General features: G+C 42.9%; 1 protein-coding gene across 4 annotated transcripts; it reads left to right on the forward strand.

Moving 5' to 3' along the window:
* The first annotated feature begins 391 nt into the window (after nucleotides 1-391).
* gng4 (G protein subunit gamma 4) lies at nucleotides 392-25,401 on the forward strand. 4 transcript variants are annotated; one of them, XM_080191879.1, is made up of 3 exons: nucleotides 392-596; nucleotides 16,571-16,697; nucleotides 25,267-25,401. In XM_080191879.1, exons 2-3 carry the CDS (start codon nucleotides 16,611-16,613, stop codon nucleotides 25,393-25,395), a joined length of 216 nt encoding a protein of 71 aa, XP_080048005.1. In that variant the 5' UTR covers nucleotides 392-596; nucleotides 16,571-16,610; the 3' UTR covers nucleotides 25,396-25,401. The 4 variants fall into 4 exon arrangements, with proteins under 4 accessions (XP_080048005.1, XP_080048004.1, XP_080048006.1 ...); XM_080191878.1 differs by having other exon boundaries at nucleotides 16,592-16,697; XM_080191880.1 differs by lacking the exon at nucleotides 392-596 and adding an exon at nucleotides 2,923-3,063.
* Nucleotides 25,402-27,394: the final 1,993 nt, after the last annotated feature.

Below are 27,394 nucleotides of genomic sequence, written 5' to 3' on the forward strand. Positions count from 1 at the left end.
CCTACCTTATATTAAGTCGATCTTTCTCTACACCCTCGCTATGACTATAACACTACATTCTGCACCCTCTCCTTTCTGTCTCTATGTACGTTATGCTTTGTCTGTTTTGCGCGCAAGAAACAATACTTGTTACTTAACACGTGACAATAAATCAAATCAAAAAGTGATAATGGGACAATTGACTGCAAGATTTGACATCTTTCCCGTGGTGTTGTGTGAGCTTCCCCCTTTCTCCTGGCACGGTTGGAACATTCTGGGATGTAGATTTCCCCTCTTTCACTTGAGGATCTTCCCACTCATCACAAGCTGACCGAGATTGCTCTTAAAATAAAGGAGCCAATGAAATCTGGGCAGGCGAGGAGGGGCGGACAGACAGACAGGCAGCCGCTGTGTGCTTTTGCAGAGTGAAAGTGATCTGCTTTATTCGGAGCAGGGAGCAGCAGCATGCCGCTGTGAAAGCGGAATACCCCCACCATGCCTGGCAGAAGCTGAGCGAATGGACGTGGGCTGTTGATGTTTATTTGTGGAAGGACATCGCTGCTGTGAGACCTGGATCTCAGTGCGGGAAACGGCCGTGTGTGTGAGAGAGCCGCAGGGTAAGTCTTTTCTGAAAGAGAAAGCGGGGTTACCCTCACGTCTGTCTCCACCAGAGCCATGCCGGAGCTTTCATCTGTGTTACTGCCCGATCATGTATTTAAAATCCAGGTTGAAGCTGTTCACAATCCCTGCCCCATCCCTCGCTCCATTCAGTAGATGGTGAAGTGAAAAGCCAGTACTGGAGGTTAGTAAGTGAAAGGAATCCTCCCCTTATTAAACTGGAGTGGGAAGGCGGGGGAGCTGGCCGCTCTCCTGGCGAATATTTTACCTCCTCGTTGAGCAAGTTGTGTGGCTGCATTCCCAGATGTTAGAGCTCTCCTACTCAACATTTCTTGCTGCCAGTTTCTGTATTTTTATCATCCATCTACAATGTAATTATTCCTGTTCTGTTGCCTTACTTCTGGCAGTGGGGAAATATCGATGACAAGGCTTCGATATTCTTTGGCTGTTTACTTCCTGAGTTTTGAATTAATTTGTAAGGGGTGTTGGGGGGGCCGGGGGGGGAGATATTTGTGCACTTTAGTGCAGCCAGTGTCTGCATCATGCAACCTCCAAGTCCACTATAGCTCAGGCCTTCCCCAGCCCGTTTCAATGTTGCCTTTTCAGCAGCCTCAGACAAAAGCAGCAGTGTCAATCTCTGAGTTCCCCACACTAACTTGGATTAAAGGCTTGTTAGACTAGTTCTGTACCAATTTAATCCTACAGCCTGGGTGTTTCTAAACTGTGAACACCACCCCCCACCCTCACCGTACTGAATCATTTCCCAAGATGTTGCCATTTTCCAAGCTGTAAATGTTACATTTCATTATGCTTTTTTTATATCGTTACTGGTCTTTTTTTCTCTCTCTAATCGACCTCTTGGCATTTATTTGCTTACTTATGACAACATTTTCCATCACCTCCAACCCCTGCCCCCACCCATCCCTGTCAACCATGGAGTTTTTAATGTGCAGGAGGCCATTTGACTCACGGTGCCTGTCTCAGCTGTCAGCACCACCCAGAGTTACATTCCTACAATCTTCCAACAAAGCTTGTGCTTTCCCCCCCCCCCTTTTAAAATATTTAAATACACGGTGACTACAATAATAAATCAGCTGGAAAAGTAAAAAGGAGGATGCAAGCCAGGAGAGGGAGGGTGAAATCAGAAGGCGAATACTTTGGCTGAAAAGATGTTTGGAGGTTTTTTTCAAGTGGTGCCAGGAAATTCTGGAGCAGGGGCAGCCATTTAGAATGGAGTGCACTGTGTTCACAATTTTAATGTTTTTACAAATCAGATATTTTAAGCTGACAGTAACAAACTACAAAGAATGGTTGAGGCAACTAGCAATGATTGGAGCAGATGTTAGAAAAAACACAAGAAAACTGAAGCTAGGATTTGATTTGAATTATTATTGTCATTTGATCTGATTTTTATTATTGTCACGTATTGGGGTAGTGAAAAGTATTGTTTCTTATGCTATACAAAGCATATTGCTCACAAAATACATAGGGGAGAAGGAAAGAAGAGTGCAGAATATAGTGTTACAGTCATAGCTAGGGTATAGAGAAATATCAACTTAAGGTAGGTCCATTCAAAAGTCTGATGGCAGCAGGGAAGAAGCTGTTCTTGAGTTGGTTGGTGTGTGACCTCAGACTTTTGTGCCTTTTTCCTGATGGAAGGTGGAAGAGAGAATGTCCGGGGTGCGTGGGGTCCTTGATTATGCTGGCTGCTTTTCTGAGGCAGCAGAAAGTGTAGACAGAGTCGCTGGATGGGAGGCTGATTTGTGTGATGGACTGGGCTATGTTCGTAACCCTTTTGCAGTTTCTTGCAGTCTTGGGCAGAGCAGGAGCCGTACCAAGCTGTGATACAACCAGAAAGAATGCTTTCTGTGGTGCCTCTGTAAAAATTGGTCATAGCAGACATGCCACGTTTCCTTAGCCTCCGAAGAAAGTAGAGGCATTTGTGGGCTTTCTTAACTATAGTGTTGACAGGGTGAGTTGAAATGCTCGTGTGGTGTATGAAGACAGTCAAAGGCCATCTGGACTTGAATGGCCTATCTATGCTGTAAATTCAATATAATTCCTTTTAAAAGCTATTCTAGATTTGAATTCCATCAACATTTCTATTTGGGCATAACAATCCTCTGTGTGAAAACAAACTCTCCTGACCTTTCCCTTTGTTCTTTGCAGCGATAACCTTAAATTGATTTTCTCCAGTTAGTTACCCAATCCCTAACCAGTGGAAAAATGTTCCCCTGTTTAGCTTTCAAAATCCCTTTAAACTTTCTTCCTTCTAATGAATCCCAGTTTTTAATCATAACCAATACTTGTCATCCATCAGAGTGTTGTAGTGACCCTCACTGGCCTTCTCTCCACATCTGTGACATCTTTCTTAAAGAAAGGCACCCTAAACTGGAGGCAGTATTCCACAACAATTTGCAGTAATGTAGCATCTCCAAGGCAGTGAAACATCCCAAGGCCTTTCAGGTGATTGTGGTCGAGAGTATCTGAACGAAGCGAGAGGTAGCAAGTTGGAAAGGGAAGGGAATTTCTGAAGTTAGGCTAAAGGTACAGCTGGTGGTGATGCAGTGCTGGAAATCTGGGACCTTCAAGTGGTCAGCATCCACAGTGGCAATGAGTGAACAGGACACAGTGAATGTTAGGAGATGGGAAGCTGGGTTTTTGATGAGCTCAGGTTTATGGAGGATGGTGGATGGGAGGTTGGCTGGGAAACTATTGAAAGAGTTGGGTCTGGATGAAAGTTTCAACAGCAGAAGGGCTGAAGCAGTGTCAGAATGTGGGAAAATTGAGATACACTAGTAAACAATTTTGGTAAAGCAGAGGATAAGAAATTTAAAGGTTAGTATAGGGCCAAATAGAACATCAAAATTTCAAACGGTTTGGTTCGGTTGCGGACAATGGCCAGGGCAAGTGATGGTGGCTCAATATCAGAAACAATGGTTTCTAACAGTGACCTTACTGATGACTAGCAACATTACCAGTTTGCTTTTTGTATTCTTTCTTTCTAAAACTTAGGATCCCCTGTTTTTCTCAGAAGTTTATTAACTTATTGTCTTGCTTCAAAAGCATATCTGAAATTTCCAAGTGTTTCTCTGTTTAACATTTTCAAAGTTGTATTACTTTCATATTTATTTCATCACGTTTTGTGATTAAAAAGTGATAAGGTGATTGAATCACCTTATGTTTATCTACAGTAAATTTTATATAGCATCTGTCGGAACATTTCAAGGTGCTATACTGCCAACAAATGGGGGCACAGTGTGTCACAGGGGACTTGGGTTCAATTCTAGCCTCGGGCCACTGTGTGTGAGGAGTTTGCATGTTCTTTCTGTATCTATGGGGGTTTCCTCTGGGTGCTCCGGTTTCCTCCCACAGTCTAAAGACGTGCAGGTTAGGTGGATTAGCCATGCTAAATTGCCCCTTAGCATCAGGGGGATTAGGGTAAATACCTGGGGTTATGGGGATTGTTGTTGGTTCAGACTCGATGGGTCGAATGGTCTCCTCTAGAACTGTGGAATCCTATGATAACTCTGGTCTCTGATATAGTGTAGGAAACTTGGCAATGTGCACAGAGTGATATAATAATTAATTTACCTGTTTCAGTGATGCTGGTTGAGGTATTAATATTGGCCGTGACTCTGGGGAGAACTTCCCTGCTCAATTCTGGTGCCTTTCATGTACAGCATTTGAACCAACAATCGACTGACTCAAACAGCTAGCTTTACACAACTGCTGTTTTGGATATTTTGTCTCCTTTTATCATATGTGACCATGCCGAGTTCCAGTCAAATTTTCATAAAAATACACAGCTTATCAGTAGAATCTGAGCTGAGTCAGGAAATTGTGTGTAACTTCTAGGCCCAGGAACGCTCTCAATCTTTGCTGCTGTTGTAGCTGACCATCCAACAGGCAATTTAGGAGAAACATCTTTACTGGGAGAGAATGAATTTGCTACCACTAGATGCAGATGCATTTAAGGTGAATCTACAAAAGTACGTGAGGGCTAAAAGAATCAGTGGATAAGCTGAGAGGGTTGGATGAAGTAAGATGGGAGGAGGCTCATGTGGAGCATAAACTATGGAATAGGTCAGATGTTTTAAGTAATTCATGGAATATGCATGTTGCTGGCAAAGCCAGCATGTAGTGTCTATCCCTAATTTCCTTGAGAAGATGGTGGTGAGCTGCCCTCTTGAACTGCAACTGTCTACTTGGCATAGGAACACCTACAGTGCTGTAGGAAAGGAGTGCCAGGATTTTGACCCAGTGACAGTGAAGAAATGTTGAAATAGTGCCAAGTCAGGGTGGTATGCGGGTGAAACTTGTAGAAGGTGGTGTTACTATTTGCCTGCTCCCCCTGTCTTCTAAGGTGGTAGAGGTCACAGGTTTGGAAGGTGTTGTCAAAGAAGCTTGGGCAAGGTGCATCTTGTATATACACTGCAGACCACAAGTACTTGGTGGTAGAGGCAGTGAATATTTTATGGTGTTGGATGAAATGCCAATCAAGCAGACTTCTTTGTGATGAATGGTGTTAACCATTTTGTGTTGTTTGGAGCCACACTCGTCCAGGCGAGAGGAGAATATTCCATCAGACTGTTGACTTGTGCCTTGTAGAAGGTGAACAGATTTTGAGTCAGAAAGGTGAGCCATTCGCCACAGAATATCCAGCCTCTTATCTGATTGTGTAACCACAGTATTTGTGGCTAGTCCAGTTAGATTTCTGGTGGAGGAGGTAATTAGATCTCTTGTTGGAGGAGGTCATTCACTGGCATTGTGTGATACAAATGTTATTTGGCACTTGTCAGTTTCCAGTTGTCTAGCTATTGCTGCATGTAGGCATGGACCAGTGTTCTTCAAACTGAGTGTTGTGACCTGTGGATGGGTCGCAAGATGAAGAAAAATGGGTTGCTAAAAATGATCCCCAAAGAACACCTGACCTTTTTTCCATTTTCTTTGAGTAAATTCTCACTGCAGTACAGGGTATGACCACATGGGGCAAGAATAAACAGGCTCTCTATGTGCACTTGATACCAATTTTATTTCCCTTTCTAGTAAGACAAATGTAGACATGGATCATTTTGTTACATGAGAGAGTCAGAGACAAGTAATAAGTGAGTGTGGCATGGGTCATGAGGGCTAGCCATCTAGTAAAAGTGTTGTTGGGAGAAAAGTTTAAAAAACACTGGCATAGACTACTTCATTACCTGAGCACCTGCAGTGTTTTGCTCATTACCTGAGTTGTTATGGGTGGAATTGAATGCCGCAGAAATATCCCCATTTTTCACCTTATAATGGAAGGTTAATGAAGAGCCTGAAGTTGGCTGGGTCATGAGGAACTCTGGAACCTAAGATAAATGCCCTCCAACAATCACAGCATAATTCCTTCCTGCGAGTTGTGACTCCAACCAGTGTAGCATTTTCTCCAATACCCACTGACTAATTTTATAAGGTCTCCTTGATGTCAAATTCGATCAAATGCTGAGTTTATCTCACCTCTGCGGTCTGTCCTTTATCCATATTCATAAAATATAAGAGCAGGCTCTGCCACTCGATCATGGCTGATATGCTCCTCGTTCCCATTTTCATGTCTTCTCCCCATAACCCTTCAACTCATTATTAATTAAAAATCTGTCTAATTCCTCCATAAATTTACTCACTGTCCCAGCATCCACCACACTTTTGGGTTGGCAAATTCCAGATTCCCAACCCTTTGGGAGAACTGGTCTCTCCTCAACTCTGTTTTAAACTTACTACACCTTATCCTAAGACCTTTCATCCTAGAATGCCCCACCAGAAGAAGCATCCGCTCCACGTATACTTTCTCCATACTTTTTATCATCTTGTATACCTCAATTTGAGCCCGCATGTCAAGTGATCCCAGTGAAATCCAAAATGAGCATTGACAAGCAGATTATTAGTGAGTAAATGTTACTTGATAATACTGATGATAATACCCTCCATAATTGTGCTGATATTTGGGATGATTTGTCTTGCTTTTTGCAGGCAGGACAAGGCTGGACAATTTTTCACATTGTTTGGTAGATGCCATGCTGTCACTGTACTGGAACAGCTTGGCGACAGGGGTGGCTAGTTCTGGAGCACAAGCTTTCAGCAATATGGCCAAGGTCTCAGCAGGGCCTATATCCATAGCTGAACCCAGTGAACTCAGCTGTTTCTAAACACCAATAAATCAGATTGGTGGATGATGGTGGCCTTGCTTTTTGCCCTCGTGCTGGGCGCAGCCATCACTGAGTGTGAGTTATTCATGGAACCTCTTGCTCCTGGTTTAATTGTCCACAATTATTCACAGCTGGATGTTACAGGTCTGCAGAGCTTTGATCTGATGTGGTGGTTGTGTAATTACATAGCTCTGTCTATAGCATGCTGCTTCTGCTCTCCAGCACACAAGTAGTCCTAAGTTGTAAGTTTGCCAGGTTGGCATCTTACTTTCAGATGATGCTCCTGGTACTCATCATTGGACCAGACTCGGCTCCTGGTTTAATGGTAGGTTGAAGAATTTGTGAAGCTATGAATTTACAAATTGCGACTGAATATAATTCTGCTCCTGCACGTTGCTTCATTGAAGGTCACCGTGGAGTTACTAGGGCTGTTCTGAATCTACCTCATTAGGCAGGGCGTGATGTGGAGATGCTCACATTGGACTGGGTTGAGCACAGTAAGAAGTCTCAAAATCAGGTTAAAATTCAACAGGTTTTGAGAGGTGGCTGGGTATAGCACTTGGGGCGAATGAGATCGAGTTATGGGGAGAAAGCAGGATTAGGCTATTGAGTTGGATGATCAGCCATGATCGCAATGAATGGTGGAGCAGGCTCAAAGAGTCAAATGGCCTCTTCTTGTTCCTATCTTCTATGTTTCTATGTTTATTTGGAATCAGGAGCTTTCGGAAAGCTGCTCCTTCATCAGGTGAGTCCGAAAGCTCATGATTCCAAATAATCCTGTTGGACTTTAAGCTGGTGTTGTGAGACTTCTCATTAGGCAGGGCAGTAGTGCCACATAACATGACGGAGCATGTCCTCAGAACTGTATTGGGGTGAATGGCCTGTTTCTGTGCTGTAAACTCTATGTACTTCTATTGATCGACATTGCAGTTTCTTACTGCATTAAAGAGGAGACAGGAGTAGTAATCTGAGTTTTAACTTGGTTTCAGTTTGAATCAATCTAATCATTTTGTGAGGAGCGAGAGGGAGCTGGTCCACCACGCTGACAGTTGTGAGAAACCCCGTTAGGCTCTCATCACAAGAAGGCAGGATCCAGTCGGAGCTAATCTGCAGCCACATCATCTGAAACCTTTAGGGCACTAGTTTTTGATGCATTGATAAAAGGTTATTTAAAAAAAATCAAAGCTAATGGCAGACTCCAGCAGTGCTACACGCCCAGCAAGCGATTCTTCCCCCTCACATGATCCTCTTCCCTGTGGTGTTAATTGCCTCTCCTGACTTGAACACGATACAAGGCAGATGTTTCCTTTGAACATTTCTGGTGCCCGTTTTAAGCTGACAGTAATTATCAAATCTGCAGACTCGATGTCCTGCAGGGGTGCCGAGGGGAGCTGAGGAACCCAGAAAAGGACACATTAAAACAAAAAACAATGTATGTCTTCCGAAATCGGACTTGCCACAGATTTACCGCTAGAACAGGATTATGTATATTGGCTCTGTAACTCGAGGAGCTAGGTAATATCAGACATAACTATAGGATGTATAGTGCAGACAGTAAGCCAGACAGTCCACACAAGCCTCCTTCACCCAGCTCCATCAGTGAGTGGTATGTTTTGAATTTTTCAGACTCCTAATCTCTGGTTCAAAACCCAAGCTTTTGAAATAATATCTTAATGTATGTGGAGAGTGACCGGGGGGGCGGGGGGGGGGTCTCTGAGTGCGCAGCATTACGAAGGTGGGATGGATTATAGCGACGCAGTCTCTGACCTGACACCTGTCAGTATTCTGTTTGAGTTGAAGTCTGAAAAAAGAAATACTCACCTGGATGCCTGCCTCTGGGTGAACAGACACCTTTCAGATGTAAAGATAGTGCCAGACCCCGAGGGGCAAATGCAGAATGAGCCTGTACTGGTCAATACAGCCTGAAGTTTAAAAATGCAGAGAAAAAGAAATCAAAGAAAATAACCCTTGGGAGCAAGGGCTGCGGTTTTGTACTCATGGAAAAGTGGAACTTAGTTTTTTTAAAAATCTCTTATAAAAAGAGAAGAGCAGAGAAAGCAGTGTTTTTGGTGAAAGAGGAACTGCAGGATCTGTGCCAGGAGCACGGGGAAATGAAGAAGCTGGCATTGCTGGGCACTCGGTCACACAGGAGCCTGCTGAGGTTTTAGGTACTGATCTCTGCACTGAGGGACTGAAGGCAGCAAGGCTCTAAAGCTTTTAAAAGGAGCAAACCTTTATAAAAAAAAAGTTAAAGTTTTAAAAATGGCCCTTGGACCACAAGAGCGCTAGATCTGCCAATGAAATTGACAAAAGAAAGAAAGACACATAAAAGGGAACATCCAGATGGCCAGAGGAAAATAAACTACAGAGATCGCCAAGATAGCTTTACATTATAAAAAAGAGACATTTTTATTGTTTAAGAAAGGTTCAGAGGAACAGCAGGTTTGTGTCAAACTTGAAAAACATAGAGAATCAGACACTGCTGACAGCAATCGAAAAATCGATGACAGAGATATTGCATTGATAACAACAACCACAAAAAGATAAAATGCAATGGACAGGAAAATTGGAGAAGACCCTGGACAGAGGGCCGTGTGAGACCTGGGGGGGGGCAATTCGGGAGCCCTGGGGAGGTGGGAGGGGGGAGCCCGGGGAGGAGGGCCACGCAAGACAATAAATGACCAAATGAAGGCTAACAAGTCAACGCTCCATCGGAGACAGACCCGACCAACAATGAAATCAAAAAGGGTTTGACTGAAGTTAAGAGAAGTAGAAATGAAGGTTCTATATGCGAGCTGGCTTTGTGCAGAAATAACATGATGGATTTCCCTCAGAAGACACACAGAAATGAAAAACTTCAAAAAGAAACCAGGAATTATTGAACATAAAGAGGAGTCACAAAAAGATTGAAAGCTCCAGCAGATATTAAAACAAGATGAAATGACTAACAACAAACAACTTTTATCAAATTTTGCTTTTAAGAAGAATGGAATGAAACAAAGAAGAATACGCTGAATTCCACAAAAATGCAACTAGAACAGAACACATCCAGTGAAAAATTGAATCAGAATAACAGCTTGTAGAAGGAAGCTTGACAATGGGAAATTAACTGAAGAGGTAAATATAGTGAAATTGACAGCAGAATCAGCAATTCAGACAGAGAAGGAAACTGAGATTATGTGTCACTGGGCAAATCAATGACAGATGCAGTATAATTTGGATAAATGTGAGGTTATTCACTTTGGAAGCAAAAACAAGAAGATAGATTACTACCTGAGTGGCTGTAAATCGGGACGGGGGAGTATGCAGTGGGATCTGGGTGTCCTTGTGCACCCAGTCGCTGAAGGTAAGCATGCAGGTGCAGCAGGCAGTAAAGAAGGCAAATGATATGTTGACTTTCATTGTGAGAGGTTTTGAGTACAGGAGCAGGGATGTGTTGGTGCAATTATACAAGGCCTTGGTGAGGCCACACCTAGAGTAGTGTGTGCAGCTTTGGTCTCCATTTCTGAGGAAGGATGTTCTTGCTCTCAAGGGAGTGCAGCGAAGATTTACCAGGCAGATTCCAGGGATAGCGGGACTGACGTATGAGAAGAGATTGACAAGGTTAAATCATTTTCCCTGGAGTTCAGACGAATGAGGGGGATCTCATAGAAACTTATAAAATTCTAAAAGGACTAGACAGGGTAGATGCAGGGAGGATATTCCCAATGGTGGAGGTGTCCAGAACCAGGGTCACAGTTGAGGATTCGGAGTAAACCACTTAGAACGGAGGTGAGGAGACATTTCTCACCCAAAGAGTGGTAAGCCTGTGGAATTCATTACCACAGGAAGTAGTTAATGCCAAAACATTGATTGTATTCAAGAGGCAGCTGGATATCGCACTTGGAGTGAATGGGATCAAAGATTATGGGGAGAAAGGAGAATTAGGCTATTGAGTTGGACAATCAGCCATGATTATGAAGAATGGATCGTAGAGCCAAATGGCCTCCTGCTGCTCCTTTCTTCTAAGTTAGAACAAAATTGCTGAAATAATCACACTAATAGAAAAGCAAGATCATGAAGATGCTGAATTGAAATAATTTATTATTGTCAAATGTATTGGGATGCAGTGAAAAGTCTTGTTTCTTTCACTATACAGACAAAGCATATTGTTCATAGGGGCGAAGGAGAGTATGCAGAATATAGTGTTATAGTCAAAGCTAGGGTGTAGAGAAAGTTAATATAAGGTCAATCCATTCAAAAGTCTGGCAGCAAAGAAGAAGCTGTTGTTGAATCAGGTAGTATGTGATCTCAAATTTTTGTATCTTTTTCCTGACGTTAGAAGGTGAAACAGAGTATGTTAGGGGTGCATGGGGTTCTTGATTATATTGGCTGCTTTTCCCAAGCAGCGGAAAGTGTAGACAGAGTCAATGGATGGGAGGCTGGTTGAGCAATGGACTGGGATATGTTCACAATCCTTTGTAATTTTTTGTGGTCTTGGACAGACCAGGGGCCATACCAAGCTATGATGCATCTGGAAAGGATGCTTTCTGGACTCCCCCACCATCAGGAATATCCTCCCTGCATCTACCCTGTCCAGTCCTTTTAGAATTTTATAAGTCTTGGAGATTTCCCCCTCATTCGTTTGAACTCCAGTGAAAACAATCCTAACCAGGTCAACCTTTTCTCATACGTCAGAAAAGGATGCTTTTTATAGATGGTGCATCTGTAAACTTGGTGACAGTCATCGTGGACATGCTGAATTTCCTTAGCCGCCTGAGAAAGTAGAGGCGTTGGTGGGCTTTCTGAACTATAGCATCGGCGTGGAAGGACCAGGACAGGTTGTTGGTGAGCTGGACACCTAGAAACTTGAAACTCTTGACCATTGTCACTTCATCCCTGTTGATGAAGATAGGGGACATGTCCTCCACTACACTTCCTGAAGTCAATGACTATCTCTTTTGTTGACATTGAGAGATTATTGTTGCTGCACCAGTTCACCAGATTCTCTATCTCATTCCTGTACTCCAGATGCAGGGAGGATATTCCTGACGGTGGGGAGTCCAGAAAGCATCCTTTCCAGATGTATCATAGCTTGGTATGGCCGTTGCTCTGTCCAAGATCACAAGAAATTACAAAAGATTGTGAACGTAGCCCAGTCCATCACTCAACCAGCCTCCCATCCGTTTACTCTATCTACACTTCCTGCTGCCTGGGAAAATCATTGTTTGAGATCCAACCCACTACAGGTGGTGTCAACAGCAAACTTGAAAATCGAGTTGGAGGGGAATATGGCCATACAGTCATGCCAGAAAGAGAAGAAACTTTAATCACATAAATCTAAGTACCAGAAACAGAGTACCACAGCCATTCCTTCACACATGACACACCCAGATTGTGAAGGAACTGTCAAGACATAAGGACTTTGTTGTATTGTGATGATACGTACCTATAAAGTGCTAAGCAGAGCAAGGGTCAATGTAGAACTGGAGAGTAGTATCACCCACAGAGCGAAGTGTATAGTCACACAGTCAGAGGACAGTCGAGGACAGCAAGTCTATATGGAAGAGTTCCATGCATGACCATATTTGCAACAGTTCATAGTTAAAGCCTACAATAAAAATGTTTATTTTTGGATGCACAAGCCTCAAGATCTCATCGATTAGCCATAAGTACAAAATACGACAGAGTGCCATAAAATGAAACTTTGGTAACAGATGAAGATAGTCCCTAGAATTAATACCTCAATGACCACACTCCTGTTGTACCCAGCAGACATGGAAGGACAGATTGTTTATAAACATGTGGAGGGATAGAGGGACCATCAAGAAATGTTTTTGAACCTGTAAGCACTGAAGTACCTGATCAACCTGTTATAGACATAACTGTGGAAGCAAGTAATAATGAACTGCCTGTGCCAGAAGAGGTACCCATTATTGCAGTCAATGTTGATCTGGTGGAAGTACCTCAGACTACAGACTTGATCTATAATTGTCCAACCCCATCTGTATAATGTTTTGCAGCCTCAAACTTCAGCTAAAATTATTGAAGATGGTAAAAAGAGTTAAAGAGGGAGGGATATGATCATTGCCGCTTTAAGGAAAGCACAGCAGAAGAGGGTCACGAGGTAGGGTAATCACCCCAAGGGGCGGAATCCTACTTTCGGCAGAAGTCACCTAGAAGACATGTAGGACTGGGGCAGTCAGTGGGTTGCTCTAGGGCAGCCAGGAGGCTGCTATCCTCCACAGTTTTTTCTTATTAATAAACACCTTTAGTGTTCCTGACACAGTCTGTCAGCATGCACATGCCTAACCTGAAAGAGATCAGATTTTTAAAATCAGATTTGAATTTTTCGCCATGAGTTTCCAACCCCTGTCAGATTGGTGTTCTGTGTTCCCCGAGGGTGGCATGGTGGCACAGTGATTAGCCCTACTGCCTCTCGGCACCAGGGATCCTGGTTCGATTCCCAGCTTGGGTGGGGCTTACATGTTCTCCCTGTGTTTGCATCGGTTTCCTGCCACAATCTGAAAGACATGCTGGTTAGGTGCATTGGCCTTGCTAAATTCTCCCTCCATGTACTCCAACAAGTGCCAGAGTGTGGCACTAGGGGAATTTTCACAGTAACTTGATTGCAGTGTTAATGTAAGCAAACTTGACACTAATAAATAAACTTTTAAAACTTAGTGGGGTACAACTTTCAAAGAAATCCAGATCGAATCTTGCCTCTTTGCCTAGAACCTTGCACCTCTTTGTTTTAAATATCTATCCACTTTTCCCTTCAAAGATGCACTGGTCTCTGTCTCAACCACTCTGTGGTGAATCATTCTCTGCTCCAACAGCCCTGGGTAAAGAAAACCTCTCCCTGACCTCCTGAAATAGTTTTTCCCCAAGCATCCTATCAAAATCTTTCATGTTAGGTTTTATCCAATCTCTTAAATCATATCTGCTTCAGTGGAAATTCAGTACCTCAAGTCTCTTCTCCATAATTGTAGTTTTTCATCTCTTGCGTCATTCTGATGAATATAAACTCTGCACTCACTACAGCTTCTATCTATTTTCCAGAATTGGTCCAAAAACTGTAAACAATTTGGCTAACAATTGATATGTAAAAATTTACCATTACTTTCTTGCTCTTATACTTTATGTTCCTATTCATTAGTATGGTACAGAAAGTTCAAAATCCCAACCTTATATTACAATTAAATGTTCATTTTAAACCCCTTTAATTGAGAAGGTTAGTGGGAAGCCAGGGGATTGGGAACCTTTAGAAACCAACAGAGGACTACTAATAAAGGGGGCAGGGAGGAAAGAGATGAAATATAAGGGTAAGCTAGCCAATAATATATAAGAAGACTGCAAAGATTTTTTCTAGATATATAAAGGGTAAGAGAGAGGCAAGAACCACTGGAAAATGAAGCTGCAGAAGGAGCAATGGGGCACAAAGAAATGGCAGAGGAACTGAATAGATACAGATAGATTGCGTCAGTCTTCACAGTGAAAGATACCAGTAACATATCAAAAATTCAAGAGAGTTGGGGGCAGAGGTGAATATGGTGGTTATTACTAAGGAGAATGTGCCAGGAAATTTGAAAGGCTTGGAAGTGGATAAATTACCTTGGCCAGATAGACTACACCCCAGGGTTTTGAAGCAGATAGCTGCAGAGATCGTGGAGGCATTAGTGGAGATCTTTCAGGAATCAGTGGAGTCCGAGAGGGTCCCAGAGAACTGGAAAATCACAAATGTGGTACCCCTGTTTAAGAAAGGAGGGAGGCAAAAGATGGGAAATTAAAGGCCAGTTAGAGTGACCTAGGTCCTTGGTAAGATCTTAGAGTCCATTATTGAGGATGAGATTTTGGAGATCTTGGAAGAGCATGGTAAAATAGGGCAAAGTCAGCATGGTTTCATCAAAAGGAGGTCATGCCTGACAGATCTGTTAGAATTTTTTGAGGAGGTAATGAGACAGACTTCCAGAAGGCCTTTGACAAGGTGCCACACAGGTTGCTAAATAAGATAAGAGCCCATGGTACGAGAGGCAAGATACTGGCATGGATAGAAAAATGGCTGGCTGGCAGAAGGCAAAGACTGGGGGCATAAGGGGTCCTTTTCAGAATGGCAGCCGGTGACTAGTAGGGTTCCACAGGGGTCAGTGTTGGGATTGTAACTTTCTACCTCTTATATCAATGGTGTAGATGAAGGAATTGAGGGGCTTTGTGGCTAAGTTTGCAGATGATACAAAGATAGTTGGGAGGACAGGTAGTATTGAGGAGACAGGAGACTGTCGGACTTGGACAGATTATGAGAGTGGGCAAATAAGTATCAGATGAAATGTAGCGTAGGAAAGTGTGAGGTTATGCATTTTGGTCGTTAGAGTAGAGGCACGGACCAAAGTTTTACCGGCATGCCCGCCAGCTCGCAGAATGGAATTCTCTGTTGGCCTCGGGCAGGATTTTAAAAGCTTCGCCCGAGCAAGGGCCTAAAATTCCACAGAATATTTTTTAAATGGGATGAGAATTCAGAAATTGGAAGCACAAAGGGACTTGGGAATTCTAGTTCAGGTTGAATTGGTAGTTTGGGAAGGCAAATGCAACGTTAGCATTGATTTTGGGAGGACTAGGAAACAAAAGTAGGGACGTACTGCTGAAGCTGTATAGGGCTCTGATCACAGCACATTTGGAATATTGTGAGCAATTTTGGGCCCTGTATTGAAAGAAGGATGTGCTGGCCTTGGAGACAATCCAGAGGAGATTCATGGGAACAATCCTGGGAATGAAAGGCTTGACGTATGAGGAATTTTTGAGGACTCTGGGTCTGTACTCGATGGAGTTTATGATGAGGGGGATCTCATTGAAACTTACAGAATACTGAAAGGCCTGGATAGAGTGGAGGTAGGGAAGAGGTCTCCATTAGTCAGGAGAGACTAGGATCCAAGGGCACAGCCTCAGTAAAGGGACAGCTCTTTCGAACCGAGATGAGGAGGAATTTCATCAGCCAGAGGGTAGTAAATCTGTGGAATCTATTGCCACAGAAGATAGTGGAGGCTGGGTCACTGTGTTTTTAAGACAGAGATAGATTCTTGATTGGGGATCAAAGGTTACAGGGAAAAGGCAGGAGAATGTGAGTTGAGAAACATAACAGCCATGACTGAATGGCAGAGTAGACTAATTTTGCTCCTGTATGTTATAGTCTTAAGGAGTACAATTATCATGGTCCAGATTTTGTGTTTTGCCATATGAGTAGTTTCTACCATATTTCCAGCAAAATTCAACAATACAGGAGCAGACTCTATGGAAATCCCATTTTTACAAGTTTAGGTTGACCCTCTCAAAGTGGAATTGTACCACTGTAAAATTTGAGTTGGTTATTATGATGTTGTCCTTCTCCGAATGTGAAGGAGCATAACGTTGGTTAATGTGGCTGGCATCATTGTGCATCTTTGCCCTTCCCTGGAGAGTATTGCAAGAGTAGAAGCAGGATTCACAGGCTAATTAACCAACAGTTAATGTGGCAGCTAATGTTTCCACAGCCCAGATGATGAGGATGGGGGAATCTCCCATGGGCAACACATATGAGAATCTGAGTGGTGTGAACCCAAAGTGAGCTCCAGGCTTCCCAGATTGGGGAATGAAGCCTGCACCTTCTGACTCAGCAGCAAAGGGAAAATTGGGCCCGCAACGAGATCACAGTGCTAATCCCTGACCCAATATGGGTTGTTTTGAAAACTGTGTGGTGATTAACAGTATTAACTTTTCATGTGTAAATATCTGAGGGAATGCAATTTAGATTGACATCTTGACGCTTTACATCCCTTGAACTTCAGGGCATGTCATTTGATTTGAAGGTTTACAGAGTGACAGGAAATGTCGAACAACAGCACAGCCAGCATTTCTCAGGCCAGGAAAGCAGTAGAACAGCTGAAGATGGAAGCCTGCATGGAAAGAATGAAGGTAAGCTGCACTTTCCAAAGATTCCCAATTGACAAACTTTAGAAAAATAACGGTTCTGAGGCATGTTGTAAAGAAAGAGGGAATTGTCCTTATTTTGTTTGTTTTACAATTATGACATGAGAGATGCATTAAGATTTTAAGATAGTCAACATCACGCGGCTCTTTTCATCCTCAAAGCTGATCACTGCCTTGCCGTTCCTGTGTGATATCTTCGAGAGCCAGACTGCTTTTTGACTTGAGGTGGAGATGGCAGGGAGGTAACATGTTGTAAGCCTCCTGACCTAATCTGGGTCGCCTAGAGAATTCAGGGAGGAGTGTTCCAAATTTTTTTCCCACTTTTGGCCTGATCTGCTTTTTCACTACTTCCATTAGACAACATGGTACGATAGGAGTAGGGAGTTGATTGGCAAGACGATTGTAGCGTCATAACAGAATGGAACAGGATGCTTGGACCAGTTTCTTGTTAGACCTCCTTACATATTCAAATATCCCGACATGCAACTTCTATTCATGCAACCCAATTCTTGCTTCTCACCTTCAGTAGTTCTTCATTATGTTGAACCACCAGCATCTCTCCACCACCCCCCCACAACCACACCCAGCCACCACCTCACCCCACTGACTGAAATCTCTTTCCTCATCATCTCCTGCAATCTTCAAAAATCTCCCAAGGACCCTCCTGGCTTTTTTTCACCCTCTCCAGAGCTTGGTGCCTATCTATCTCCTTGTTATGAATTACTGGCTAAATGGTTCACCTGGCTCTTTGAGCTATGTGTAAACATTGACATTGGTTTGATTTATTATTGTCACATGTATTGGAATACAATGAAAAAATATTGTTTATTGCATGCTATACAAAGCATACCATTCATAGGGGAGAAGGAAAGAAGAGGGTGCAGGGTGTAATGTGACGGTCATAGCTAGGGTGCAGAGAAAGATCAGCTTAATATAAGCTCGATCCATTCAAAAGTCTGATGGCATCAGGGAAGAAGCTGTTCTTAAGTCGGTTGGTACATAACCTCGGACTTTTGTATCTTTTTCCCCAACAGAAGGTGGTGGAAGAGAGAATGTCTGAGGTGTGTGGGGTCCTTGATTATGCTGCTTGCCCAAGGCAGCGGGAAGTGTAGACGGAGTGGATGGATGGGGGATTGGTTTCCGTGATGAACTGGGCTTTGTTCACAACCTTTGTAGTTTCTTGCGGTCTTGGTCAGAGTAGAAGCTATACCAAGCTGTGATATAAAGAACAAAGAAAAATTCAGCACAGAAATAGGCCCTTCACCCCTCCAAGTCTGCATTGATCATGACGCCTGATGCCTGCCTAAACTAAAACCTTATGCACTTATGGAGTCCGTATCCTTCCATTCCTGTCCTATTCATGTATTTGTCTAGTTGCCCCTTAAATGCAGCTATCATACCTACTCCCACCACCTCCCCAGGCAGCGCGTTCCAGACATTCACCACCTGAATATTGCTGGATATTGCATCAAATGATTTTCTGTTGTTTGCCTGCCCTCTTGAGGCTTTTGTTCCTTCCATGTCCAATAGTTTTATAACTATAACATAATTGTGTTCAAAGAAAATGGAAAAACAAAGCAACTTTTTGATATCCCTCTGATCTTTTTCCTGGATGATATTTGTTCAGTGTACCCAGAAGATTAATGTTTAACTGCTGGAGGTTCCAGGACTATCCTGGAAGGTTGTCAACTCAATTCCAGCTAGACAGGGAAAAAAAAATCAGACAACTAGGTTGGATGCAACGCAGAGGAGTGCCAGTGACTCATAGGTTCTTTCCATGTCTCATTTGGATGGTAATGACACAGCATTTAATGACATATTACCATACTCATTAACAACATATATCTTACACTAGGCTATGGTTGAATGCAGACGTTTCAATATAATGGTACGCCCACCAGGCAATTGAACAGGGAGAGAAAATAATCTCAAAAAAATGAAACCACTTTTGAATACGTTCCTCATTAATCCTCCCTGGCTGGCTCTCTTCGTTCTCCCGACTAAATAAAGAGATTTTACAGCCAACTCTTGCCTTTGCAATTTTGAATCTCCCCAAAAAGAGCAGTAAACATTTTAATTAGATGCTTTCATGCTGCCAGAAATCTACACTGCCTGTGATAATCTTTTAGTTACATCGCGTGATGCCACCTTCCAGGCCCTGGCTACGTTTGATTTGCTCCCATTAGGAGCTGACAGACTCTTATTATCAGATGACAATGGGGCTCAGAACAGGGCGGTTGCAAATTGGTGCATAGAACATGTAACACAGAAAGCTGCATCCTTTCAGAGAAACAAGTGGCATTGATTGCTTCAATGAGGTTTTCCTACTGTCACAGAAGCTTCCAGGATAATTATAGAGGAGCTCCCAGAATTTCACAGTCTTATTAAATCAACAATCTCCATCCTTCCTCACTGTAAGGGCTCTTGACAGCGCATCAACAAATCACATTTATCGTAACCTGCATTTTAAAAAAAATGCCAGAACGAAAGCAAAATAAGTTTTCGTTTTTGTGAATATGGCTAATCTGCTCCACCTCGCACTGACTGTCAGTGTGACATTTTTAACACATTGGCATCGATGTGGCAATACCTCAAATTTAATAATGTTCCTTCCCAGATCCATCCACCTCCCACCATTCTAACTCTGTAACCTCCCTCCTGCCTTTTGCCCCACTACTGGTAGCTGTACCTTGCCCTACTGGTGTTTCTAATCACGTTCCTTAGGAAGCCACTTGAGATGTTTCATTATTTTAAAGGTTCTACAGAATTTGTTTATATAATCAGTGTAGTGTTTCCTGGCCATAGAAAATGTGGAATATAGTGTGTCCATTATTTAAAAGGTAAAGAATCACTTTTCAGCCTTTTGGCTAAGATAAAGTGTCAGATCGAGCCTAATATTAGGTGCAATGTCTTATCAGCTTGGATGTTGTATATCTCTCTAGTGGGGACAATGAAGTGGATTCAACTGGAATTTGAATTGGCTTTTGGAATAAGCAAGGAGATGGCTTAAGGATTCACTCTGCTTTGCGCATTGGCTTTGTAACTTTAAGGCATAAAATTAAACTTTAAAAAAGGCGCTGAAAGATTTGCTAGGCGCTCCATGTGGATCAGATTGTCTAGTATACTTTGGACTGTGGAAGTAAGAAAGTTATGCTGAATGTTTAGAAATTACGGGTTAGGCCTCAGCTGGTTATTATGTCTAATCTGAACACCAAACTTCAGGAAGAATGTCAAGACTGAAAGGAAACTATGGAGCCAGTATTCATCCAGAATTGGTTTTATGCTGTCCTGATTTGTGAACCTGATGTCATCTTTCTGCCAATTTGTGCCCCTTACCTCTCCATCAGGGTTGACGTGGGTATATATCTCAGTTGCAGAAAGGGTTGATTTAATCTTAGTAGTTTGTGTGGCTGTGCATGAGCTGACAGGACTGTCAATCAGCATATCATTGAGTTTCCATATCAGTGAGGACAAAGAAGTATCCAACACAGAGGGAGGCATTCAGCCCATCATTCTTAAGCTTACTCTTTTAATAGTTATCCATAAGATATAGGAGCAGAATTAGGCCATTTGGCCCATCGAGTCTGCCCTACCATTCAATCATGGCTGATCGGTTTCTCAACCCCATTCTCCCACCTTTTCCCGTAATCTTTGATCTCCTTACCAATCTATCTCCATCTTAATTACACTCAATGACCTGGCCTCCACAGCCTTCTGTGGCAATGACTTCCACAGATTCACCATCCTCTGGCAGAAGAATTAGTCTTATTCCCTTATGCTTCCCCCCAGTCTGCAAATTTTTCACCAATTATATATCTAGCTCCTTTTCGAACATTACAATTGAATCTGTTTCCATCACCTTTTCAGGAGAGACTTCCTAGATTTTAGCAACTTGGTGCATAGATTTCTTCTGATCTCCCCCCCCCGTTTTTTTTTTGCCTATTAGCTTGAATCTGTGTTCCCCTGTTCAGACTCCCTATTTACTCTTCGCAAAACCCCTGATTATTTTAAATACTTCTATCAGATTCTCCCTTGAGCTTTTTTGCTTTAAGGAAAACAATCTTTCTGTGTAACTGAAATCCTTCATAGCTGGCATCATTCATGCAATCTCTTCTGCACTGTCTCCAAGGCTCAATATCCTTCCTAAAGTGCGCTATGCAGATTGGACACAATCTCCAGCTGAGGCCTTATGAAGATTTAGCAAATTTTCTTGCTTTTGTAGTCCATGCTTCTATTTATAAATTTTAGGATCCCTTATGCTTCTCATTTGACTTTACAATTGTACCATTTTATTTATGTTGTCTCATCCTGTTTTCAAAAATGCATCACTTCACACTTCTCTCCATTAAATTTCATCTGCCATGTGTGTGCCCATTTAACCAGCTGTCTGTTATTCTCCTCGCTGGATTTTTATTACTGTTTATGTGAAGAAGTGCTTCTTGGCAATACCCTTGAAGGGCTTGCCTCCAAATTTAAGGTTGTTGCCCCCTAGTTCTGGCTTTGCCACCTAAGGAAGTAGTTTCTCTCTATTTTATCGATCCTGTTAATGTTTTAAATACCTCTCAGTGATTACCCCTCAGACTTTTAAACTCATGGGAACATGGACAAATTTTGGCAATTTGTCCTCATTGTTTATGTTATGAGGCACAAAAGGTGAAACACTGTCCATTATCACCCTTCCCCTCAGCTGCTGAGTCAGTGCTCTGGGCAGGTTGAACACATTTGGAAGAGGTACTGAGGGTAGCATGGTCACAGAATGTACTCTGGGCGATGAGTGGCTCATTAGTGATGGAATAGCCGAGTTCTGAACGGTGAATGTGCCCTGCTGAGAATGCTGAGACAATAAAGGAGCAGGCATAGGCCATTCAGTCCTTCGAGCCTGATCCACCATTCAATAAGGTCATGGCTGATCTGGTTGTGGTCTCAGGTCCATTTTCCTGTCAGCCCCGTGAACACCTTGCCCAACATAAAACTGTCTTACTCTGCCTTGAATAAATTCAATGACCCAGTCTCCACTACTTTTTGGGGAAGAGAATTCCACACACCAGCAACCATTTAGGAGAAAAACATTGTCCTGATCACTGTCTTAAAAGGAAGTCATTTTTGTCCCCCTAGTCTCCCCAACAAGCAGAAACATCATTCAGGTATCCACCTGATCAAGTCCTCCTCAGGATCTTTCAATAAGATCGCTTCTCATTCTTCTCAACTCCAATAGGTATAGATCCACCCTGTTCAATCTTTCTCCATAACATAAGCCCCTCACCCTAGGAATGAGTCAAGTGAACCTTCTCTGAACTGCATCTGATGCAATTGTATATTTTTTAAAGTAAGGCAAAACTGTGCATAGTATTCCAGATGTGGTCTCACCAAGACCCTCTACAGCTGCAGTAAAACTTTTATATTCAATAACTCTTGCAATAAATACCAAGGTTCCACCTGCCTTCCTAATCGCTTGCTAACTTGGTAACTTTGTTCTAAGACACACACATCTCGCTCTACCCTGGGCTCTGTGATGATCTTCCCCTGTTAGAAAGTATACTGTTCTTCTATCTTTCTGCTAAAGTGCACAAGTTCCTGTTTACTCATATCGGACTCCAGCTCAGCAACACTGAGCTAATGTTGACTTAGTCTGCAGGTGCTAATTGCAGATACAGTTTCTTCAAAGTTTCTTTATTAGTGTCACAAGTAGGCTTACATTAACACTGCAATGAAGTTACTGTGAAAATCCCCTGTTTGCCACACTACGCCTGTTCGGGTACACTGAGGGAGAATTTAGCATGGCCAATGCACCTAACCTGCGCTTTGGACTGTAGGAGGAAACTGGAGCACCCGGAGGAAAGCCATGCAGACATAGGGAGAACGTGCAAACTCCTCACAGAGAGTGACCCAAGCCAGGAATCAAACCTGGGTCCCTGGCACTGAGGCAACAGTGCTAACTACTGTGCCACTGTGCTGCCCTGTTGTCCAGGATTGCACTCCACAGATTCCAACACACTGCTAAAGGGCACACCACCAGTCCTACCATTTCTGTCCAACCTTATTTCATTAGTCAATTAGTTAATAATTTACACAGATAAATGAATAGAAAGTTGCACCCATCTGGCTTAGAGACAGGGGAGGAGACTTGTCAACTGCTGGAGGCTGAAAAAAATAGAAAAAGGAGCATCTCCGTGTAGCAAATTCCCAACTCCTCAAGCAGTCTATGTCTCACTCAGGCATAGTTTCTTGTCCACACGCCCTCTATCCGAACCCATGAGAGGAAACCCACTTGATCTCAATCTCACCGATCTACCTATCATAGATGCATCTGTCCATGACAGTACTGGTAGGAGTGACCTCTGCACAGTCCTTGTGGAAATGCAGTTCCATCTTTACCATGAGAATATCCATCATTGTGTTGTGTGACACTACCGTCATGCTTTGGAACAGAACTAATAGCTTAAATTGGGCATCTGACAGATGCTGTGGGCCATCAGCAGATCTGTATTTAAACACAATCAGTAACTTCCTGGTCTGGCATATGCTTTACTCTAGCATTACCAGCAGGCCTGAGGACTGTCCCTGGCTCAAAGAGGAACGTAGGAGAGCGTGTTGGGAGCCACATCAGCCATGTCTAAAAACAAAATGTCAATTTGATGAAGGTACAACACAGGCCTGCAATGCTAAGCAATATGTCACGGAGAGCTAAGCAATCCCATAACATGCAGATCAGGACAATCTTGCACATCCGATTATGAACTGTGGTAAACAAAATCCCGATCTTCAGCGATGAGACAGCCCATCATATCCGTGCAAAAGACCAGGTGTTTGCAACCTTCCTCAGCCAGAAATGGTGAGTGGATGATCCATCTTGGACTCCTCCTGAGGTCCCTATCATCCAGATGTCAGTCTTTAGCCAATTTGGCTCACTCCACGTGACATCAAGAAACAGGTGAACACACTGGATATAGCAAAGGATATGGGCCCTGACAACATTCTGACTGTTGCACTGAAGAATTGACTCCAGAACTAGCTGGGCACCCAGCTAAACTGTTCCAGGACATCATCAGTAAAGTGCTGGAAGTTGTTGTGGACAGTGTTATCAATAATCTGTTCAATGATGTTCGTTCTGGGTTCCACCAGGGCTCCTTGGTTCCTTACCTCATTATAGCCTTAGTCCAAGTGTGGACTAAAACAATTGAACTTGGTGAGGCAAGAGTGACTGCCCTCTATGAAGACAGCATTTGACTGATTTAGCATCAAAGAACCCTAGAAAAATTGAAGTCAACAGAAATCCAATCCACTGAAGTTAATCATCAGCAAAGGTAAAAGACTAAAAATAATTATCATAATACTACTGAATTCCACATTACATTTGACACCAACATACTCCAATCACAGGCAAGAATCTTAAACTTAAACCAGTCATTTACATAGGAATGATGGGAAAGCTGGCTAAGGTTGATTGGGTAAATCCACTAAAAGGTATGGCAGTAAGTCAATAGTAAGAAACATCTCAAGAAACAATTCAATATTCAACAATGATACATTACATTGAAAACAAAAAACTTGGCAGAAAAGATCCACCCTTAGTTTACTAAGGAGTCAAGGATGAAACGACGAGGCTTATAATGCTGCAAAGAATAGTAGTAAGCCTGAAGAGCGGGAGTATTTTGAAATCCAGGAAAGAGATCCCAAAAAGTTAGTAAAAGAATAAAATACAAGAGGAAATTAGCCAGAAATATAAAAATAGATTACATAGAGCTCTTTACAAGTATATGAGAAAGGAGAATAGCTAAAGTAAATGGTGGTCCCTTAGAGATGGATAGAAATTACCATGCGAATGAGGAAAAGGCAGGCATTGAACAAACACTTTGGCCAGGATTCTCCCAGCCCATTGTGTTAACCAAATAGTGCAATGGGCCAGGAAACACCAAAAAGGTGCCTTTAGCAGGATTTGCAACCAGTGTCCAGCTGATTGTGAGTTTCCGAGCTCTTTTTTTCCAACGTAATCAGCGCCAGGCCGGAAATCCAGCGCAGAGCTGATTACCATATAGAAATCTCAACTTCCATATGATTAGAAGGCCTGGGACAGTAGTCTCCGGGCCTGCTAGTGACTCCCCAACCACCTGCCAGGAGAGGTTCCCACCAGCAGGCTTTACAACTGCTCCCCACTAACAGGGAACAGGTATCCTCACGCTGCTGGTGGGGACGGCGGGGGTGGGGGGGGGGGGGGGGGGTGACTGGTGGTGGCGAGGGACCTGCTGCCATTCTGCAATAGGATTGTGGGAGAGGGAGGGAGCGATTGATGCTGGTCACTGCCCTCCCAAGAACATCAGTGTGGATGTACCTACACCAATTGGAGCGCCAGTAGTTCAAGAGGGTGGCTTATCACCACCTTCTTGATGGCAGTTACAGAAAGGCAGTAAATGGTAACCTTGTCAGTGGTGCTAATATCCCAAGAATGATTTTAAAAAAAGGCGCAGTAATTACAGCGGTACAGCCAGGATACTCTCCCTCCACATCATTACGGTAAAACCATTCCTAACACTTATCTTTCTTTCATATGTTCTAGGTGTCAAAGGCATCAGCAGACCTGATGGCTTACTGTGATGCTCACCTTCGGGATGATCCACTCATTGCCCCGCTGCCTGCTTCGGAAAACCCATTCAGGGAGAAGAAGTTCTTCTGCATCATCCTCTGACAACATGCGGAGATGGGGGGGGAGGGGTGGGTGGTTGGGGGGAGGGAGGGGAATGAGGTGAGGAGCACCGTGTCCAAAAAGATCACAGGTGTTGAGAATGTCACATGTGCATGCTGTAATATTGCTCCAGTTCTAGGGGAATGAACCGTACTGAGTGTTTTACGTTGATCATAGTTTTGACAGCACACACTTGTGTCAGTTGCACAATCACAAAAGGATTTAACAGTAACTTAAATTTTTTTAAAGAAATGTAGGTACTTAGATGACTTTTTCTAACTAGAATGTTTCATGTTTTGTATGTTGAATATAAAATGTTATAAGCACAATCACCTGGTGGCAACAGGAAGTAGTGGCTTTGGAGAGAAGTACGACCATTCTATTTTTACATAGTGAAGACAGAACAACAGTATTGAATCCTCATGCAAAGAGACAAAGTATCAACTCAAAGATGTTTACTCTGAAGTCAAACTATGATTCAGGAACAAAAGTGACTTATTTGAAGAAAAATATTGTATTCTTGGAAGATAAATCTGTATCCTAACTAATCTGGCCATGGTATTGAAGTGCTTCCTAATCACGCATCTCCAAAGCTAAAACAATACTCAATGTATATATCAAACAGGTCAGTGTATAAATGCATGTCTCAAATATTAGTGGGATGTTATATAGCATTGAATTAGACAATTCAATCCAACTATCCAAACCAGCATTTATGCTGCACACGAGCCTCCTCCCACCTTACTTCACCTCCTCCAATTTCCTTCAGCATGTCTTTCTATTCCTTTCTCCCTCATTGTGGTATCCAGGCTTCCCTTTAATCTATCTGTACTATTCACCTCGACTACTCCTTGGGCTAGTGAGTCTTAAATTCTAACTTCTTCAGGTGAAGAAGATTCTCTTGAATTCCAAACAGGATTTATTAATGATTATTTCATATTTGCATTATATATTTATATTTGCTCTTCTTTGTAAGTGGAAACCATCATGTAACCTTGCATTCTAAAAAAGAACCCCAGCCTTTCTCAGTAGTGGTTACCGGAGATAAATCAGACTGTTACATCTGATCCTGAGATGAGCTTCCAACCACATACTTGTGCCATCACTAACACCACTTAGATTCACCAATATACCATCTCCAAACTCCACCCTGCCTCAACTCAGCTGCTGCTGGGACCTGCATTTTTTTACCCTAGACCAAACTATTCCAGTGCCCTCTTGGCCAGCCTCAACCCTCTGTAAACATGAGATCATCCAAAATTTTACCTGTTTGCACTAGGTCCTGTTCACCAACCAGCCTTCTGCTCACTGATCAGGTTGTTTCCTGGTTAAGCAGCATCTCAATTTCAAAATTCTTATCTTCTTTTCAAATCCCTCCATTGCCATACTCCTCCTTGGGAATCTCTTTCAGCTCCACAATCTTCAGATTTTTACACTCCTCCAATCTGGCCAATTAAGCATCTCTAATTTTAATTCTTCCAATATTTGTGCCTCTGTCTTCAATATCAAGACTCTAAGCTCTGGGATTCCCCTTCTCGCCTCCCTCTCTTCCTTCTAACATACTCCTGAAAACACACCTCTAAACAAGTTTTTGATCATCTGACCTCATACCTTAAAGCTCCTGTAATGCACCTTGAGGTATTTTACTATAAAATGTTAATCTGATTTGTCTGAATAGAGATTGAGTTTAGACAAGGTTCCAACTCAACAAGGTGTGGGCTCACTTTTGGGTGAGGTTGATATGATGATGTTCTGAATAATTTTCATATTTGGGGATCACAGGGCGACAGTATGTAGAAAAATTGCAACTGCCTACATTATCCTCCACTGTTTCAGAGAGATGGGTTGGGATTTTCTGGCCACGCAAACCCCAGGAAAATCCTGCCCAAGTCAACAGACCTTTCCAATGGTCCACCCCTCGCCGCCTCTGATTCCTGTGGTGGGCTGGGCTGGACGGGACAGGACAACTCGCCCCATGATGTCCAATGAATTCTGCCCAATG

Source organism: Carcharhinus amblyrhynchos, chromosome 7 (genome assembly GCF_965287045.1).
Source record: "Carcharhinus amblyrhynchos chromosome 7, sCarAmb.v2.hapA, whole genome shotgun sequence".
Classification (NCBI taxonomy): Eukaryota; Metazoa; Chordata; class Chondrichthyes; order Carcharhiniformes; family Carcharhinidae; genus Carcharhinus; species Carcharhinus amblyrhynchos.

Bases quoted from the DNA above. Each gene is read 5' to 3' on its own strand.
- gng4 (XM_080191879.1), top strand. From the start codon at position 16,611: ATGTCGAACAACAGCACAGCCAGCATTTCTCAGGCCAGGAAAGCAGTA. The intron at 16,698-25,266 runs GTAAGCTGCACT...CATATGTTCTAG, and splicing joins CCTGCATGGAAAGAATGAAG to GTGTCAAAGGCATCAGCAGA.